Source organism: Fopius arisanus, unplaced genomic scaffold (assembly GCF_000806365.1).
Source record: "Fopius arisanus strain USDA-PBARC FA_bdor unplaced genomic scaffold, ASM80636v1 scaffold00009, whole genome shotgun sequence".
NCBI classification, from domain to species: Eukaryota; Metazoa; Arthropoda; class Insecta; order Hymenoptera; family Braconidae; genus Fopius; species Fopius arisanus.
The window spans coordinates 1,681,240-1,699,492 of NW_011887748.1; the positions used below are offsets into that span (position 1 = coordinate 1,681,240).

Consider the following 18,253-nt stretch of genomic DNA (forward strand, 5'->3'; position numbering starts at 1 on the left):
CGTCGGCGCTCCAGCACGCAAGTTGAATATTGCATAACATTTAAACCACAGATACAAATTCTGGATAAATGTCTGGGAGATTGAGTCGAATCTTGGTGGGAATTAATAGCTGGATACAACGATCATATTTTTTTTATCTCGCTAATTAGGGTCTCTGCTTTATTCTACTCGCTATCGTATACTTTATTCAAAATTGGCTCATACATTCATGGAATTTGAATTATTTTCGAGGCACTTATTTTATACTTGTAATACCGGTCTCTCGTGTTTTCCCTCGAGATTGTCATTGACAGCTGAGTAACCAGTTCCTCCCTGTAACAAAGTTTCATTTTTTATGATAAATTATTTTTTAAAAGAAATTCAAATAAAATCAGGTATCAGGTATTTTATTCATTCGATAATTACTCTTTGGAGAGGAATGATGTCACTTTCTTTGATAGTTTTTCCATCCAATGGATTAATCCAGTCTTTCTTTATTAGTTTTTCGAAGCACTCCATTGTGATGATGTCGCCTCTGGAAAAAAATTTATACTTTATTCATCATCGAAAGAGTTTTGCGTAATAATGAATTATTGAGGCTCACGTGGTTTTTATAACAGCACAGGGTACACTGTTGCTGAGCACATCGTGTGTGATTGGGCACATGTACCTGGCCTCCTTGACGATCAGTGACTTTTTATCGTCAGGATCTTTCACTTCAGTGAATTTTACGTTTATCAAGTCTTTGAGTTTCAATGGTTTATCGCTGACAGGGCAGTAGATGGTTTTGTCAGGCTTCTTCAAGGGGGCAGCTTTGGCTTCTGGAGTTTTTGATGGAATCCAGAAGCTGGGTAGAGTCTTCTCGCGTCCCTCAGCCATGTTGGAGATGGAGGAACTGGGTTTTGTGTCGTTTTTGCTCGGGACGATGTTCTTCTCAAATTTAAAAAAATTCTGGAGCTTTTGGAGCTCTTCGGTCGCTGTTTTTTCGTTGGATTCTTCCTGGATATGAATAAAAATATTACTCGTCATTACGAATGGCAATATTTAATAATATACTCTTGAAGAAATTTCGACGAGTCACACCTCTTCTTTCTGCTTTTGCAATTCATATTCCTTCAATTTCCTGGTATATTCTCTCTTCTTGGTAAGGATATACTCCAAAATAGCTTCTTTGTCGAATAAATAGCCATCAGGTCTGCAGGATAAAAATTATGAGGCTCGTCTTGAAATATAATAGTATTTAATTAATAATTGGTCTATTTACGTGATTACTGGGTTTCTGCAGGGCTGTAATGTCAAACAGCAACAATCGAACCCCTTCACCGAGTCTTTTCCAATTCTGTGGGCATTTGTACCGTACCCTGATGCTGCTGCATCTTTTTTCTTCTCGTGGTACGTGTACACTGCACCTGCTGTGCAATTTCTCGCGTGTCTCGTCATTTTTATTGCTCGGATATTATTTTTGGAGGAAAACTGGTATTTATTTACTGGCAGGTTATGACAGGGATATTGACAACAAAACACGCGATGGACCAGTGCTGCCTCTAGAGATGGTAAAGGAGAATTTTTTTTTACTGGGACATGAACGGTGAGGAATTATATTCGTATTGGTTGATGGAAAAGTTAAAAAATTTATTCACATTTTACAGTGGAATTTGTACAATGGTTAGTCAGTCTGATTGGAATGATCAATTCCATTCAATCCAACTCGTTATTTAAAAGATGAAGTCGCGGGATCAGTCATCGTCGGAGGATGACTCCGAAGTCGTTTGTCTCCTGTGTTTCCTTCGTCTCTTGCTTTTCGATTTTCTCCTGCGGTCCTTTTTCTTCTTTTTTCTACTTTTCTCTTCATCCTCTGAGGACTCGTCGTCAGTGGAGTCCTCGGATTCACTACTTGTACTCTCTCGCTTTCTGCTCTTGTGCTTTGATTTTTTCTTACCGCGTTTCTCCTTTTTCTTCTTTTTCGCCTCTTTCAATTTTTTCTTCAGCTCTTTCTCACGCAATTCGGTAAGTGGTGTCACGTAGTTCTGATCACTGTCTGAGCTCGTACTACTCACATCCAAGACAATCTCTTTATTGGGATCTACTTTTATGAAGTTTCGACACTGGTAAGTCAAGTGTCCGGCATAACCACACTTTTTGCAAGCTGGTCGTACTTGCTCTTTGCTCTGGGGGATGAGCTTCGAAATTATGTCAGACTGCATTTCTCCTGGAAGTTGAATATCTCGACCTCATTCTCACATTCATTTTGCAGTACGAAATAATAATTAAAAGTGAAAAGACGACACTCATTCCATCGCATCTAGATCAATGAAAATGTATAAATACCTCGGTTCAGTGGATTTCTCTCAGAACAAGGGATTATCTCGAAATTTTTCTTGCTGAGCCTCTCCAAAAATTAAAAAATGTTGAATTATCGTCAGCTGTTCGTTTTGTTTACAATGCAAAGGCATTTGGTGGTATATACTTTTTAACTCTACAGCAGCGCCCTCATAGCGTCGTCGATAAAACCGGAGAAATTAAATTCAAATTTTGGCTGGAGAAGGATTTCGTGGTGATACGTGATTTTTTAAAAATTCTTTATTCGATTAGTTCAGTTAATGAATACAAACCGCTCAGTCTACAATCTCTTCTCCTATCTGAATTGATAAGCGCGCAATTTTTTTAATAAACATTCAGGGCATCTCACTCCAATTTTTATTCGGGAATTTAACGAAGAGCTCATCTCAAATTATTATTTTCCCAAAAAATTCAAGGTGTGGCACTCCAATGCGGCCAGGTTTGAATAATTCCGTACAATTGTTCTCCAGGGCTGATAGTGCTTATCACTTGTCTCTGACCAAGTAATTTGTAATCACTCGTCAATTCCCTGAACTTGACCCCCAGCTCCAGCAGCTGTTGCGCAGCTCTGAGCTGCTTCTCATTCGGTGCAAGATCATTAAAAGTCCCAATGAAACCAACACCAATGCTCTTCTTGTTGTAATTAAACGTGTGAACCCCCTCGACATTCCAGCCACGACCCACGTAGATGTTTCCATCACCACCCACCAGGAAATTGTACCCAATGTCGTCCCATTTATTACCTTCGGTGTGCAAGCTTTGGATAAGTCTCACTTTCTGGGAGCATTCGGCTTCTGTGGAACAACTCTTCGTTCCAGTGTGTCCTATTATTACGTAGGGGGTGGGAATCATTTCGAGGGCTGGAGATTGTCCCAGTGGTGGTTGTGCACCCCAATTACCTCGGCCAATCATTTTTACAGGATCTATAGAATCCGAGAGAATGTGAAAATCATTCAAAATAATTTTAATGATTAATCATTCTAGTAGAAAATAATTCTCATAAAATTACCGTGCGCTGTCAGCGGAGGTGATGGTGTTGTTGTTAAATTTGTTGATGAAGACGGATTTGGAAGTTCGATTGTGATAGCCAATTGCGGTGCTTCGGCAACGGCCATCACGAGTCTGATCAAAATCGTTATATTTTGAGCCATTCCGCTTTTTCCTTTCAATGTTTAGATCTCAGTAGTGCAATGAGAAACTGAGATATGAAAAACAATCGGTAAACCCCCTTTATATAAATGAACAGAGGACACATGATTCTGACGCTGTAACGTAATACTGATCTCAGAATAAATTTTCCGTCTCTGTTTGCGTAAATCGGGTAAAGAGATTCGTCAGTGTCTTCTGCGACAGGAAACGGGAAAAAAGGTGCGGCAATTCAATAGACATTATTTCTGTCCTCGGTTGATTTATTGCTTATTTAACATTCTTTGAAATTTACTGGCATACGTCAACACAATTCATTAATATTTCATTTTCCTTATAAATAAAAAATTCCTGTAGGCGAAAATTCATAGGTTTTCCTCGATGATCAATTGTAATATTGCGATCAAAGTTTTCCTCGATTTTAATAGGCGGCTACTGTCAATAGGTAAAATGTTCTAGTGAATAGCTGGCCATGCCAATGTGGGATCATGTCCACATTCTTATACATTCCGTCATGGGGATTCATCATTTCAGTCTTCTGTCTATGTCCGTCAACTCTATAATCCCTCGACAGTTTTCCCTCATGCACTCCCCACTCTAGTAGTTTCTGAACAGCTCGAAGCTGATTGCCATTTATTATCACATGATTTCGATCTCCGATCAAGCCAATCAGAAGGTACTGTGTAGGAGAATCTGATGCATGGAACACTTCAGTGTCCCAACCACAACCTTCATAAATGTTGCCATCGCTTCCAACTAAGAAGTTGTATCCGATGCTCGGCCAATTGTTGATTTCAGTGTGATATCTTCGCAGACCGGTCATACGTAAAGAGCATTCATGAACGTCGTAACAAGGTCCGGTGCCGGTGTAACTTATCAGGACGTTTGATACAGGTAGTCTCAAACGTCGAATTGGATAGTGTATTAGATGCGACTGGTGCTGCACGCGATGGTAAATTTTTAGTCCATCTAGGAGAATAGATATTTTGCATTATGATATCGTTTTTCTCTTTCAAAAGAGAAGTTCACTTGGAGAATAAAAATAAGATGTCTATATACTAAAGACTTACTGCTTGTGAGTTCATATGATGATGCCGCAGATATAATCAGCAATACCGTCAGTAGATTCAGTGACATCTTATTCGATTGACTTCTCGTTTAAAATGTACAGAGAAATGTGAGATTCACTTGTGATCGAATTTGTATTCGGGCAAAATCGGTAAATGGTGATGAGTGCGACGAGTGCTCAAGTATTTAACGAGCGTGAGTTTTTGGACATCCGTGTTTCATTGTTTAGGAAAACAGATGAGTTGATAGTTATCTTATTCCTTGTGAGATTAAATTTCACAGTTTGGGGGTAATGGTTGGAAAATTTCACAGTCCATTGTAAAGTCAGGTAAAGACCGAGGGATTATTCAGAGGGCATTTCTAATCACGAGGGATTAGTGATATTACGACGGGTCAGGGTAATAAGCGGAAACGCCTCGATCTGGGAATGGTTTTAGATCCTCTTTCTCATTTTCTGTAATACGGGATCGATGGAATGTTTTCCACGAATTTCACCTGTTTGTGGACAACTTTTCGTTTGTTTGCGAGAAATAAATAATTTTTAATCAGAGTTTACTTTCCTCATTCGTGTCGATAACAAAAAAAAATTTATTGGCAAGCACGTACCACATAACGATTGTGCATTCTATAATAATATCATTACGCGCAATAGAATTTATCATCACGCATCATCATGCAATCACATTTTTAATTGAATTATTTGATTAGCACGATCAAGGTCCCTCACTCCAATGTGGCCACGTCTGGATAATTTTGTAGAGCTCATCTCCTGGACTTAGGGTTTCAGAGAGTTGTCGGTGACCCAGTAGTTTATAATACTCCGCTAGTTTTCCCATATTCACACCTACCTCGAGTAGATTCTTGGCAGCTGTCAGTTGTTGGTCACTGGGGGCTAGCGCGTTGAAAGTTCCGATGAAACTTATCCCTATGCTCTTCTTGTTGTAATTGTATGTATGGGCTCCTTCAATTTCCCAGCCACGTCCCTCGTAGATGTTTCCGTCGCCACCCACCAGGAAGTTGTATGCAATGTCATTCCATTTGAAAATCGCAGTGTGCATTGTTTGAATCGCACGAACACCCTGGGAGCACTTGGCTTGGGTGGAGCAGAGTTCACCTGCTGTGTGACTTATTATCACGTACGGGGGTGGAACGACTGATAGTGGAGTTGTTTGATTGATTGGTGGGTCTCCACCCCATTCCATTCGGTTAATTATTTTTATACCATCTGTAATTGAATAGCCTGAATTTCAGTCGATCGTTATTTTATGAATATCTTCAACAGACAATTTCTAAAAATAAATAAAACTCACTGTCTTCAACTGATGCTGATGACACTGCAGCTATCAATAATCCTCCCAAAAAAAACGTATTGCACATTTTTTTTCTTCTAAAAAGTCTTTTTATTAATTTTAGAACCCGAAACTCGGGTGTAAACGCCAGTCAACCGTTGTGTCTTATTACTGAAGAGAATTTTATTACTGTATCATAGGAAAGGTTATCAGTAGGAAAGCCACTCCTTCCACGGTAGTTGATATCATCTTCAAGGTTTTTCCTGGTTATAAAGAATAAAAGAAATCGGTGCTGGGAATCCCCTGTGGTCGTTCTTAGTATAAATTCGATCACTCAATGATCGTATCAATTTGCTTATCATCCATTTATTCAGGATTTCATCAGTGAATTAATTTAACAAATCAATAAATCAGTTGATAGACGAGTTTTATTAAATCTGATACATTAAGAATTAACATGGTACAGGAAATTAAACGTTGATTTACATTAACTCAGTATAATATAAATTGTAAGAAACACGTCGACGACATAATGAAACTATGTGAATTATCGACTGCAACATATAAATAACGAAAAGCGTTAAAATATTCTCCACGTATAATATGTACAGAAAGCGTTGACCTATCGTTGGTCTCCAGGGGTAATGGTGATGGTTCAGATGAACAGAGTTACCATTTTCCATACCATCCACATTATAAATAATCCAAATAAAGCTTTCGTTGCTCGATACAACCAGAGCAGTCTGAAATGATAAACGGGAATAGAAGATAGAAATAAATCCGGTAGAGTCAAAGGTTTCGCAGATATTCAATTAAAAAATAGGCATAATTACTTCTGTTGCCTTTTGTAGCTGGCTGGGAGTGTGTTCAGATCCTCTTTGAGAAGATAAACTTTGATGCCTTTCATGTAGGTCTTGAAGTATTCCGGCCAATCCCATCCCTTCAGGGAAAACTTGAAGTACTGCTTGTCTTTGGTATCCAAATTGTTCCACATTTGTTGCACATTATCGGATGTGAACTCCCAGTCTTTCAGAGTGAAGGGCTGAATGAGATTCAAGTACTTCAAAATTTTGTTCAGCATTTGATGCATCTGTGGTTTATTTCCAGTGCATTTTGCGAATAGGTCGATGATTATCGCGGGCAACAGATGAATGAATATAACTAATAGAGACCAGTAGAGTTTAGATGATGTGGGAGTGAAGGTGACGTGCCATTTTGATTTTAAAGCGGGGTACATGCTGCCAGCCGCTTCACAGTAGTTGTAGTAGTCTGTCCAAAAGAGTGGAGCATCTACTGTTGATACGTAATTGTAGACCATCATTTTTTCTTTTCTCCTGAAAGCATTAGTTGTTGGTTATTTATTATCAATTGTCAGTTTGAATCGACTGAATGGTCATGGATTGTTCAATAACCTGTCAGATCTATTTGCCACGTCCCATGCTGAGGCTATCAGTGCATTAGTAGTGTAATCCACCGGTACCACATTGGCTCTAACCGCTGGATTATAATACACACCCCTCAGCAAACCCAACTGTACTGCTACTGTGGCACCAATGGGCCCGTAATAATTATCAGTCCATCCAGGCAGTGGCTCCTCAGCAGCCGATATTACTGTAACAAAATATCAGATGATTCCATCAATTTCAATTCAATTACTTCTCAAATACTTCTATGCATTCTCAGTTTCGGGGAAGAGTACTTCAATCGATCTGCAGACAATCTCGAGGGTTCCCCTGGTTTCTGAATCACTGAGTGAATCAGTACCAGAGACTGTGGAATGGGATAATGAATAATTTCTCATTCTATTATTTCTTGTTAATTCATCGGAACTTGAAATTGTCTCCAACGACTCTCTCTCCATAGTAACGAAGTCATCCTCGAAGTTGTATTCAGGGTACATAGTCTCCGAGGGTTCAGGGGTGTCAATCTGCATCACTCGGTGATCAGGACGGACGACCCCGTAAATTAGAGCACAAATGAAGAGAATAAATTTTCCCGTTAGGGCTAAAACGAACAGACCAAAGGTCAATAGCACTTGAGATATCACTGTGTAGACTCCAGTCATTAAATACATGGCAATGGCCAGACACATTTTATCATTTCTTCAATTCTCATCAATTTAAATAAACCGCAGAGACTGTTTATCCTGAAGTTATCTCTCGTTCCAAAATCGTTAACATTCAATTATTAATTTTTATTGGAAATTATCAATGAATTTCAATCATTGACTCACTTATGCCAGGCCTGAATATTCCCACAGGCATATCCTTGCTTCCCTTGTGAATCACTTGCTCAGCAAGTGCTTTAGTGTAAGTGTACGTGTTTGGCCATTTCTGGAGAAGGCTGGAATAAATAATGATTAATCGTTAAAATAGCTAGGAGAAATAAGCGAATTTTATACTTGTCTTCTGAATGCATAATCAATTAGTAATTGAAGCAATGTCTCGTTACCTCGGTAACATCTCATCGATAGCCTCATCTGATAGACTGTTGACCATTTTATCGAGTTTCTCATATTCCATGGAGTAGGTGTAGATGCATTCTCCGATTTCGTCGACGTGGCTATTAGAGTAAACCGTCGAAACGTGAATCATTGCCTGAAATAAGTAAAAGGAAATCAGGACAATGAATTTTTATCGTAGATGTCCTGGCATCGAAGAACAGGCATTAATACTCTCGAGGTTGCGGAGGTCCTTTGAGTATCCCCGAAAAACATTTAGTGTAAAGAAAAAAAAACGCATTATTCCTCGGAAGTAATGAATAAATTATCGTTTGTAATGGGTGGAAAAATAATGATAATTTATGTGCATTTTGGGGGGATTCTGAGTAGTGAATTAGCACCTCTGTCGATTCTCCGGTTGCATTTCAAGGTAAAGAAAAATTGCGCAAACTTATACAACAGTGTTGAATGCACTGTTGAATCAACTATTTTTATTGGCACTCAAAGGACTCTTCAGTGTCTCTACCCATTCGCATTGAAATTTATCAGGTAGTATTTTTCGGTATTAATCCACTGAAAATTAATTGAATCACATTGTCGACGATAAATTAAAAAACCTCGGGTTGTGCAAGTTAAACTTTCTTTTTCGCTGTTATTATTCCTGTCAATTTTCCTAAATACCGACTGTAATTGTTGAAGCGGTTGTGGAGGGGGATATTATGCAGTCAATTCATGAATTGGAGTTTGATTTTTTAATTGTATTCATAAACGTGCCTCGGGCATACTTCGTCGTACTGTTGCGTTTTTGGGTGACGTAACTGAATAAAGCAGGTACGTGTGACTGCGAGTGTAACACCAATTGCCGACGAGAGAGATTTCGGCCTGGTGGTGACCCCATTAGTAGGGATGGATTATGAAATATTACCTCCCTTTATGTGCAGTGTGTGATGATTAAACATTGCACTTGTGAATGTACAGGTTGCAATGACTTTCAATTTTATTTCATTTTCGGTCATGCCGGTTAAAACTCACCTTGAGCTTCTTCATTTCTCTGCATAAGTTTAACATTGCCAAGGAACCACCAATATTTATCGCTGTTGCAATACGTAGTTTTTCGTCGAAACGCACAGTTGCTGCACTGTGAAAGACTATCGATACCTGAGCAGTAATTTTTATCATTGTTACAATTGAATTGGCTCCATTAGATTATTCGTTTCATCGGTAAATTACCTCTCGAATTAGAAGTTCTCGATCACTCTCTGATAAACCAAGATTCGGCGATTGACAGTCACCGGCAACCGCGACTAGCTTGTGCCGAAACTTTGGGGAAGTCTTCTTGAGATTATCGAATATCTAGTAATTAAAATTCAGGTGTATTGTTGAAAAATTTTGGAGAGATCCAATTTGGGAGAGATTATTCTCCTGGTGCTCACCAAGTCATTGAATAAATCATCAACCCGATCAGCGACATTGTGGCCCTTCTTGGACCTCACCATGAAATAAATAGTTGAAATATCGGGGCAGCTCCTCAGGAGTTTTTCAATTACAGTCTTACCGAGAAATCCAGTGCCCCCTGAAATGAATTTCCATGAATGTTTCAACTCTGAGTGAAAGCTCCAGTGTAAACAAATCAAGGTATCAGTGGGAACAATGTACCTGTTATAAAGATATTCTGATCGGCGTAGAAATCTTGAATTGGTGTTCTCGTATTTCCCCCATTTTCATTTATGATATTGGTCATGTTGTTGTTATCGTTGATCCTCAAGTCGTTGCTATAAACACCTGAGCCCTGAGGAAGAGAGATTAATATTTACTTTCATCAATTGACACAGTGCAGTTATGAAATGCAACAAGTGTCAAAGTCGCGCGCTTTCTCTACGTTCGCATGCTCAGTTGGGCTTTTATTTATTCCTTGCCTATTTTTTAATATCAATAATGAAAATGGCATTGATGAGACGGACATTTTTTTATTTTCCACTGCTGGACAGTTGGGACGAACGATTCGTTGGCCGATAGGAAAGTTAATCGAATAATCCTCGAGTTTTATGTAACGGTGAAGCCGGGGATTACGAGATGAAGTTATTATTACGTTAGGATTATTACGCTAAAGGCTCGACTGTAAGAATGATTTTTTAAATTATTTTGCATTTTTTCTTTGTCTGGACTTTCTTAACTTTCACTAGTGTCTTTTTTCCTCTCTACTTCGATAACTCCATATCGCTTTATTAATGCAAATTAATGGGTTTTTAGCAATTGTTTTGGTAGGATATTGATTTATTTATTGGTTGGAAGATGAAATTCAATTTCTCCCGCATGAATTTCGTACGATGAACTGAGTCGGTTTCACTTTCATCGAAACCGCGATCGGCCCAGTCCTTTGGAGAAATTCGCTCGCAATTGTAATTACAATTTAATACAAATAATCGATATTATTTTTTTCTTCATGATAATTATTCCTCGAAATTGAACGAGAATTATTAATTGAAGATAAATATGAATTAAAATCTTGACCCACTTATTTTTAGTCGATCAAATGGAAAAGTGCGAGGTGAGTGAATTCCTCCGAGTGAATTACTGCATCGTACCCATTAATAATTGAAACACGGCATTTTTTCGGGGCATTACTCGACTCTTTTTCGAATCTAGAATTAATTATTCTATTGATCGTAATAACAGCATTTACTAACGTCGTTGTTGCATCCAGGCACACCGTTCTCCAGTAACATATTCTACTTACACTAATCACTGCGGAATTGATTGAAAAGGGATGAAAAATGGGGTGGGAAAGAAAAGTGGTGGTTTAGGGTGGGAATTTTGAGAGAATATAGTGGCAATCTCTCGTTGCCCACTTTACCGGATTGACCGATAGTGAGAGAAAAATATTTTCGACACTTGAATAGCGTTGGTAACACCTCGAGGTTGCTGAACACACTGAGACAGGATTCTCGGACAGCTGGCGAACTAACCCACCGGGGAAGTTTGCTTCTTCCATCGCCCCTCACTTTACGCCCAATAATACTGGCACACAGACTCAATATTTCTTTATACTTCCTCCCTATTATCTCTTTATTCATTTTTCTTCATCCCAACTATTCAAACCTCATGGTTTTATCCCCCACGGGAATCCCTTATTCTTGTACATATTCTAACACGTGATAGTCTCTTCTCAACATGTTTATGTTCAGTTGAGAAGATCGAAAATCTTTTATTTTATGGGGTTGCCAAAATCTTTACCTTTCAATTTTTTTTATCACTCTATAAATGGTCGAGGTATGAGCACATTAATTCGATAATGATCAATTAATTCCGGTGATAATTTATGATTGATAAAGCATTAGTTCACTAGGAGGCGGACACTCGAGTAAAATTACATTGAAATCGGATAGTCTGACTGCGTTGATCTTGATATCGTCAGTGAATTTGGTTTTGTGCAATGCCATCTTAATAAAGTCTTCACCCTACTCCTAAATCTTGAGGTGACGTTCAAGGAGACGTTTCAAGATCTGGCACGTGATTTTATATTTCTTGGGGTTACAGGGGAAAGTCCAGATCTATCGTGACTATGACGAGTCAATACTATTAAATTATTGACGCTTGATCCATCGATTTTTCATGCTCGAGTTCCGGGATTTTTTTGTTGTTTTTTATTTATTCAAATCGCAGAGGGATTGGAAGATGTTCTCTGATGTTAACGGTTTTTCGACTAATCTTTTCTATTTGTCGATGGTAATTGTTATCAGGACAAATATTATTTGTTGACTGCTCAATATTATTTCCTTTTCTTACCACTTTAAATGTGATTTTTTGACGTTCACTATGAATATTCAATGAGCTTCACGTGGGTACAGAGATCTAATGATCAATTATTAACTTGAGTTGAGAAAAAAGAATGACCGCATTGCAGCCATAAAACTGTTTCTCTGAATAATAATTGAACTGATACGAATTATCATCTTTCTTGAAAATATTCTGCTGATTCTATTCAGAAAATAAAAACTGAGAGTGCTAGAACCGTCCCATCACATTATGCTTTCAATTACAAGCTACGTAGAATCACAACCCCACGATTATCTCAGCAATAATTCCAAATTCCAAAATGAACTCCATAAAAAAATTGCATCGATGAATAATGGACGAATACACGATGCACCGAGAAAAAAATTTGGAAAAATCTCCGCTCGAGTTTCGTAATTACATCTCGGAAGTATTTTTTCGTACTTTGCACTTGAGTGTATTGTGTAAAATACAGAGAGGACTTGCACTGATTTAATGGGAAGAGTGAGGGAACAAAACGCATGGCCTAAATCTTCTTATTTTTTTAAATATAACCTGTTTGCGTAATCGCGGCAAGCAAATGAGTATGGTGAATTATACCCATGATTTGTTATACAATGAATTGTATGGAGCGAGAAGGATGGGAGTCATCGTTAAATGATGTAACCACCATCAAGTCACGATACTTGGCCTAGAGGAATTGGCCACATAGATGTTTGGATATTATTTCGCAACGTGAAAGTCGAAAGATCTTCACGTGATGGAATTTTTGGTTCTTTCACCGCGTATGTTGAGAGCTCCATTCTGCAGAAATCATAATACCCCATCATTGATTCTCGATGTGGTTTGATATTCATCTACCGCCCATTAATATAAGACATAAATCAATTCTATTGGTTTTTAATATTTTATTCATTCAGCATTTACAACATTTCGTTTACAAGGATACAAATATTTTCTAGAACCATTAAACCTTATTAAAATTCTTGTACTATTCCCAGCTTTGAACTTTGTTCATATCATTAGAGTTGAAATATATTTGGGAAAATGGATGTATCTTGAATGATCGATACCAGTGATCTGCAGTCGAGGTGATGTGAGGAGAACATTTCTGTACGTACATTCCGATGAGTGAATGAAAAGTGATATATTTATTAGGTAAATTTATCATATGGCGACAGGCTCGGAGATTGTTGAGAAAGAACTCGTCAAGCCCCAGGAGAAGACGAAAGACAGGAAACTGTACGTCAGCCAAAAGACTAGTCCAAAGAATCCGTATTTTATGGCTCTGTGCAGGACGAGGAATCTGTAATGCAAGAAATTGTTGGTTTAATTTTCGTCTCATAGAGTAATTATTATTACTCGTACTTTGCCATCCGCTTCTTTGCGATTGGAATTGTGCTAGGATCATCCTTGAAAGCGTAAAGTCTCAGACCAACAACGCACTTGTAGAGAAAATCATTCCAGTCGAAATCCAACATTGAGAATTGGAATAATTTTTTGTCCTCAGGAGTTAAATTATCCCACAGCCCTCTGGTATTTTCATTCGAAAATTTCCACATGTGAGTGCTAAAGTAAGCTGTGACGGCTGCGAATTTGTGGATTTTTCTATAAATTTTTATCGCTCTGGAAAGAAAAAGGCAGTTATCAGAAATTCAATGGCGAGAAATGTGGAAAGTAGTTCACGTCTACTTTAATTTCATTACTTGGGCTTTTGGCCGATGACGCAAAGACCAATATCCACCAACAATGCTGGAATAATGTGAAGTAAGAGACTGTAAATATAAAACATGACTGGATTGCTAGTTATTGTCAGGGTGTAGCACCAGAGGGTTCGGACTGCTGGCATTTTCATTCCATATTTCATGGATAATTCCATGTAATCACCCCAGGATATTCCGTTGTTCCAGGATGAATAGTAATTATAGATCGGTGGATCTGCAGCCTCATTTCTTGTAACAGAAAAATCATCATAACGATTATCATGATAATTAGCAATAGATAATTTGGGCATGATGAAGATTCTCAAACTTTCCCTGTTTCAAAAGAGTCATGAGAAAATTCACGCTGTCGAGGTCAAGACTTTTTGAGAATGATAGTTTATCGGATGATTTCGAATGACTTTATGTCCGGACGTACGATCAAACCGGTCTACAGTATTACATAGGAGCTTAATCTCCGAATATAACTTGGAATGTGGACTATTATGTAAAGCTTAGTAGCTGAAGAAAAGAAGAACTTTCTCTGCAAGATTTAATGGCGCGTTATTATCTAATTTTTTATTGGTTTTTCCTCATTGATGAGCATTTAATGTGGGGTTTAGGGACTAACTTGTTGTTCGCTACGTCCCAGGCCGTTGATATCAGGGCATTGACAGTGTAATCAACTGGAACAATTTCGGCTGTGCAATTTTTGTTGATTTGGAGAGTTCTTATCAGACCTGCTCCAGCACCAACTAGAGCACCTGTAGGACCGTAGACGTTATCTATCCAGCCAGCCACGGGTTCTTTATAACTAGAAACAACTGATAGATACAATATTTTAGTATTCCATATAATTATCCACAATTTTTCACTTCGTGTAGGGAAAAGGGATTCAATATGAATTGAAAAAAATCACCAATTGCTGGACGAAAGATTCCAATAGGCAAATCTTTTCCGTACTGCTTCACCACTTGCTCCGCAATTTGTTTGGTGAACGCATAACTATTAGGATAATTTCCTAACAGAGTTGGTGTTATTTTCTCGAGTTTACTTTCATCAATACTTTGGACTAGTTCCATGATGCTATCGGCAGAGATCGTTGGAGCATAAAACTTCTCGTCAATGTTGTCTCGGGTACAATTGCTGTAGGCGGTGGAGACGTGAATGACTGCCTGGAGTAATTGTATTGATCAAGAATAATAACATTGATTGGGCGCGGTAATTTGTAGATATTAAAGTGTTTGTTTACTCTGAGATTAGCAATGCTTCGGCACAGGTTGAGAATCTCCTTGGGTCCTCTGACGTTTATGGTGACGGCATCCTTTATTTTCTCGTCAAAGCGCACCGTCGCTGCGACGTTGAAAACAATTGTTATTTCTCGGACAAGTGAGTCTCGATCCCCAGGGGATAATCCTAGTTCTGGTAAGGCACAGTCACCGCTCACTGCTGCTACTTTGTGCCGAAATTTCGGCACTTCGATTTTTAGACGCTCAAAAACCTGCAAAAAATATGAGGAGCCACTCTAATCGCTTGGTTGCAACGCCTAAATCTATTCCAGTATCTGGACCATTGTCACAATAAATCCCTTTCAGTGATTTCAATTGTAACATTCACTATCCTAAACGGGATTAGAACCCACGCTTTTGCTCGGTTGCAAAATTATAATTATCCGGTTATCAGATTGCTGTCTTGTCGATTGAGCCTTTCCTCAAACTAATGTTAGTTGAAAATATCTTTCAACTCCTGAGACTATCGGTAAATTAATCCTCATTACATTTAAATATTTCCTAATAACAAAAAAATCACATTAATCTACACTCACAGGATCGTCGAAGAGGGTGTCCATTCGCTGAATGACACTTTGTCCTTTCTTCGATCGCACTAATAAATAAATCATTGATACATTTGGGCACGATCTCAGCAGCTTTTCAATCAGGATTTTGCCAAGGAATCCGGTTCCACCTTGAATATCATAATAATACCCTTGATTATATTATGGAATTGCACAACATGGCATTTGAACATTTTGAATATTTTTACGATGTTCAATCATTGTTGTTCCATGAAATATTGATTTATTATTTGCTAAATCATCAAGGGAATTTCAACGACATTAAAAAGTCTCACCTGTAATGAAGATACTTTGACCAGCATAAAATTTCTGAATGGGTGTTTCTTCAGTTGTTGGACTCTCATTATCCATGATAGTCATCTGAGAACAATGAAAACTACTCATTTCCATATCAATTAGCTTTGTGGTAATCATTATGAAGTTATTAGTTCGACATTACATCATTCTCAACAGCTTGATCAGACGGAAAATGGTTCGCACGCGGTTTTGCCCTGTCCACTTAATTCCAACGAGAAATAATGATTTATGAATAGCCATTAGGGGCCAAAGTTACTTTTAATAAAACCTCCAGGTCCAGAAAAAATGGGAAGCTGAGGCCTTGATCTTGGATTGATCTTTGATTTTTTTTTGAAACAGAAAAATGACCCTTTTCTTTAATGGAAATTTATTCATCAACCGGCAGTTGATTTTACATATACTCTTCTCGATGATAATAAAACTGTCAGACACGGCGAGGGACTTGATGCCGAATTTTTGTGAAAATAATATTCCTTCAGCATCCATCTCTTCAGGTGTTCTCATCTGAATATCTTACTAAGTTTGCATTTAACTTTCTCTCTTAGCTAATCGGTATCATAATTGAGTGAACTCAAGTCACATTTCGTAATGATGTTGATAAACGCTATATCATAATAATTCAAGTATTTCAGGGTGTTTCCATTATCTCCATATTTTGAGGGCCATACGTCATACAATTATGGTGGTGGCGTGTTATTGACAGGTTAAATGTCCGTGAATTAGTAATTATAGTGGAATTCGTGGACTCTGCAGCCAGGGACATTTTAATCTCAATCGGATAGCATTTATCTGGAATGGCAATTGATTTGATGTGGAGCAATAGTTTGTCTGCTCCCTCGGTTCATTCACTATCAAAGCTTCTGATAAATAATTGGCATGACCGAGAGGAAATGTCATTCCTGCAGAATTTTAATCATCTAGTGGATTTATTAGGTCTCTTCGGAGTCTGATTGAATATCAGTGTTATGTCATGTTTTTAACTATTTATGGGACTTGTCGTTCATCATTCACAGGCCGCAACTCGCGGTACCAAACATTAAACGCGTGCTGAGGTAAAGTTGTTCAACATTGCTAAAGAGCTTTGGAATTTTCCAGTTACTAACGAATCCTCATTAAAACATTACTCTCAGTTCAACATTTCCCCCAGAATTATCGATGAGTAAAAAAAATATTTAAGAAGGAAACGTCCATATTGATCCATTCAAAATTTCTAATCTTTCAGTCCTCAATGACATAAGAGAATATTATTAATAGGCATTCGATTTTATTCCATATCCCCCCCCAAAAAAAAATAAGCTACTTGAAATTTTCATGATGTTTCCTCCAACTGAGATTTCTAGTTTTCCAGAAACCATGACACAATTCCGGAGAGAAAACTCGTTGTAATCTTTAACGATGTTACTTAATCGCTCATAAGGTTTATGTCATCTAAAATTTTTTATACTGGAATCATGACATCGTTGAAACTAATGCAGGAGCAGTTTGGCAGAATTCCAGGGAATTCTGTCACATAAAAAGTTGAAATGTTCTCTTCATTTTTGAATCCACATTGTCATTCAATTCTGGGTAAATAATAAAAGCCATTGGCATTCTGCTGTCACGCGCTATTTGCAATTGAACAATTACCCGTAAAGCACAGAGATTAATTGTCCCCAACTGACACTAATTTATGGATTATCCTGGACAAAACCATTTATTCCTTATGCACTCATCATAAACTTTCATTCCCACTCAACTTGAATTCCATGAAGTCATATTTATCGTACACTCACCTTGTCACTAACAATTCTCCTCGCCAAGTGAATGTGATCAGAATCCTGATCAATAATATTTCAAGTTATTAATCACTTTTGCTGGAATTGGCACATTTATTGGATATTTTCATTGACAGGTCCTGTACACCAGCACTTGTCTCACGGTGGTACAGAGTGCAACAGTTTGACTGTAGCGTACGTCTCTTATATAGGTGCGTGTCCCTTCCCTTCGACTAAACCTCGGCTATTCCGAAGACCACTGGCTAGAACGCAAAGATTCTGCCCATGGGTTTCCTTAACCCCGCGTGAGTCTTTGCCATCAGAAAAAATACTTTTTCCAATTGATTGCTCTTTCCATTTGACAGACCTCTTATTAACGACTTGCTAATGATTAATGATTCCTTAATCGGATTTTAATTTTTCCGGGAAAATTGATTACTTCATTGGGAAACAAGAATAGTGAGTCGTATCAGTAGGGAATATTTGTGCTGCATTTTCTTCTAGCTAGTCATGACCGTCCTAATCATTTGGAATAGTGTTTCTGATGTAATTACCTGATGCCTCAAGTTAGGAACCCACAAGGTGGTATGATCTTGTCCTTGATCAACCTA

General features: G+C 38.1%; 6 protein-coding genes across 7 annotated transcripts; all 6 read right to left on the reverse strand.

Moving 5' to 3' along the window:
- Nucleotides 1-142: 142 nt before the first annotated feature.
- On the reverse strand, nucleotides 143-1,494 carry LOC105274164 (nitric oxide synthase-interacting protein homolog). The gene is made up of 5 exons (XM_011317060.1): nucleotides 1,244-1,494; nucleotides 1,063-1,174; nucleotides 584-978; nucleotides 406-514; nucleotides 143-312 (listed from the first exon to the last, which is right to left on the reverse strand). The coding sequence occupies exons 1-5, from the start codon at nucleotides 1,417-1,419 to the stop codon at nucleotides 241-243; spliced, it is 864 nt and encodes a 287-aa protein (XP_011315362.1). The 5' UTR covers nucleotides 1,420-1,494; the 3' UTR covers nucleotides 143-240.
- Nucleotides 1,495-1,590: 96 nt separating this feature from the next.
- On the reverse strand, nucleotides 1,591-2,465 carry LOC105274165 (protein SREK1IP1-like). The gene is made up of 2 exons (XM_011317062.1): nucleotides 2,308-2,465; nucleotides 1,591-2,188 (listed from the first exon to the last, which is right to left on the reverse strand). Exon 2 carries the CDS (start codon nucleotides 2,181-2,183, stop codon nucleotides 1,716-1,718), a length of 468 nt encoding a protein of 155 aa, XP_011315364.1. The 5' UTR covers nucleotides 2,184-2,188; nucleotides 2,308-2,465; the 3' UTR covers nucleotides 1,591-1,715.
- Nucleotides 2,466-2,541: 76 nt separating this feature from the next.
- LOC105274166 (peptidoglycan-recognition protein SD-like) lies at nucleotides 2,542-3,610 on the reverse strand. Its single transcript, XM_011317063.1, has 2 exons — nucleotides 3,329-3,610; nucleotides 2,542-3,242 (listed from the first exon to the last, which is right to left on the reverse strand). Exons 1-2 carry the CDS (start codon nucleotides 3,468-3,470, stop codon nucleotides 2,731-2,733), a joined length of 654 nt encoding a protein of 217 aa, XP_011315365.1. The 5' UTR covers nucleotides 3,471-3,610; the 3' UTR covers nucleotides 2,542-2,730.
- A 100-nt stretch (nucleotides 3,611-3,710) lies between these two features.
- LOC105274167 (peptidoglycan recognition protein 1-like) lies at nucleotides 3,711-5,008 on the reverse strand. Its single transcript, XM_011317064.1, has 2 exons — nucleotides 4,536-5,008; nucleotides 3,711-4,434 (listed from the first exon to the last, which is right to left on the reverse strand). Exons 1-2 carry the CDS (start codon nucleotides 4,600-4,602, stop codon nucleotides 3,887-3,889), a joined length of 615 nt encoding a protein of 204 aa, XP_011315366.1. The 5' UTR covers nucleotides 4,603-5,008; the 3' UTR covers nucleotides 3,711-3,886.
- Nucleotides 5,009-5,103: 95 nt separating this feature from the next.
- Nucleotides 5,104-6,014, reverse strand: LOC105274168 (peptidoglycan-recognition protein SC2). Of its 2 annotated transcripts, none has more exons than XM_011317065.1 (2): nucleotides 5,844-6,014; nucleotides 5,104-5,773 (listed from the first exon to the last, which is right to left on the reverse strand). In XM_011317065.1, the coding sequence occupies exons 1-2, from the start codon at nucleotides 5,908-5,910 to the stop codon at nucleotides 5,247-5,249; spliced, it is 594 nt and encodes a 197-aa protein (XP_011315367.1). In that variant the 5' UTR covers nucleotides 5,911-6,014; the 3' UTR covers nucleotides 5,104-5,246. The 2 variants fall into 2 exon arrangements, with proteins under 2 accessions (XP_011315367.1, XP_011315368.1); XM_011317066.1 differs by having other exon boundaries at nucleotides 5,104-5,758; nucleotides 5,844-6,010.
- Nucleotides 6,015-6,239: 225 nt separating this feature from the next.
- Nucleotides 6,240-17,824, reverse strand: LOC105274192 (uncharacterized). The gene is made up of 19 exons (XM_011317102.1): nucleotides 17,661-17,824; nucleotides 15,867-15,951; nucleotides 15,562-15,701; nucleotides 14,989-15,237; nucleotides 14,656-14,911; nucleotides 14,368-14,560; nucleotides 13,743-13,988; nucleotides 13,405-13,662; nucleotides 13,216-13,342; nucleotides 11,634-11,720; nucleotides 9,919-10,051; nucleotides 9,696-9,835; nucleotides 9,493-9,615; nucleotides 9,295-9,420; nucleotides 8,274-8,419; nucleotides 8,056-8,165; nucleotides 7,235-7,433; nucleotides 6,656-7,156; nucleotides 6,240-6,565 (listed from the first exon to the last, which is right to left on the reverse strand). Exons 2-19 carry the CDS (start codon nucleotides 15,949-15,951, stop codon nucleotides 6,478-6,480), a joined length of 3,207 nt encoding a protein of 1,068 aa, XP_011315404.1. The 5' UTR covers nucleotides 17,661-17,824; the 3' UTR covers nucleotides 6,240-6,477.
- Nucleotides 17,825-18,253: the final 429 nt, after the last annotated feature.

Bases quoted from the DNA above. Each gene is read 5' to 3' on its own strand.
- LOC105274164 (XM_011317060.1), bottom strand. From the start codon at position 1,419: ATGACGAGACACGCGAGAAATTGCACAGCAGGTGCAGTGTACACGTAC. The intron at 979-1,062 runs GTGTGACTCGTC...ATTCATATCCAG, and splicing joins TGCAAAAGCAGAAAGAAGAG to GAAGAATCCAACGAAAAAAC. The intron at 515-583 runs GTGAGCCTCAAT...ATTTTTTTCCAG, and splicing joins TGTGCTGTTATAAAAACCAC to AGGCGACATCATCACAATGG.
- LOC105274165 (XM_011317062.1), bottom strand. From the start codon at position 2,183: ATGCAGTCTGACATAATTTCGAAGCTCATCCCCCAGAGCAAAGAGCAA.
- LOC105274166 (XM_011317063.1), bottom strand. From the start codon at position 3,470: ATGGCTCAAAATATAACGATTTTGATCAGACTCGTGATGGCCGTTGCC. The intron at 3,243-3,328 runs GTAATTTTATGA...CGGATTCTATAG, and splicing joins ACCTCCGCTGACAGCGCACG to ATCCTGTAAAAATGATTGGC.
- LOC105274167 (XM_011317064.1), bottom strand. From the start codon at position 4,602: ATGTCACTGAATCTACTGACGGTATTGCTGATTATATCTGCGGCATCA. The intron at 4,435-4,535 runs GTAAGTCTTTAG...CTATTCTCCTAG, and splicing joins ATCATATGAACTCACAAGCA to ATGGACTAAAAATTTACCAT.
- LOC105274168 (XM_011317065.1), bottom strand. From the start codon at position 5,910: ATGTGCAATACGTTTTTTTTGGGAGGATTATTGATAGCTGCAGTGTCA. The intron at 5,774-5,843 runs GTGAGTTTTATT...ACTGAAATTCAG, and splicing joins ATCAGCATCAGTTGAAGACA to GCTATTCAATTACAGATGGT.
- LOC105274192 (XM_011317102.1), bottom strand. From the start codon at position 15,951: ATGACTATCATGGATAATGAGAGTCCAACAACTGAAGAAACACCCATT. The intron at 13,989-14,367 runs GTTAGTCCCTAA...TTCTGTTACAAG, and splicing joins TGGGACGTAGCGAACAACAA to AAATGAGGCTGCAGATCCAC. The intron at 9,836-9,918 runs GTACATTGTTCC...AATTCATTTCAG, and splicing joins TCAGAATATCTTTATAACAG to GGGGCACTGGATTTCTCGGT.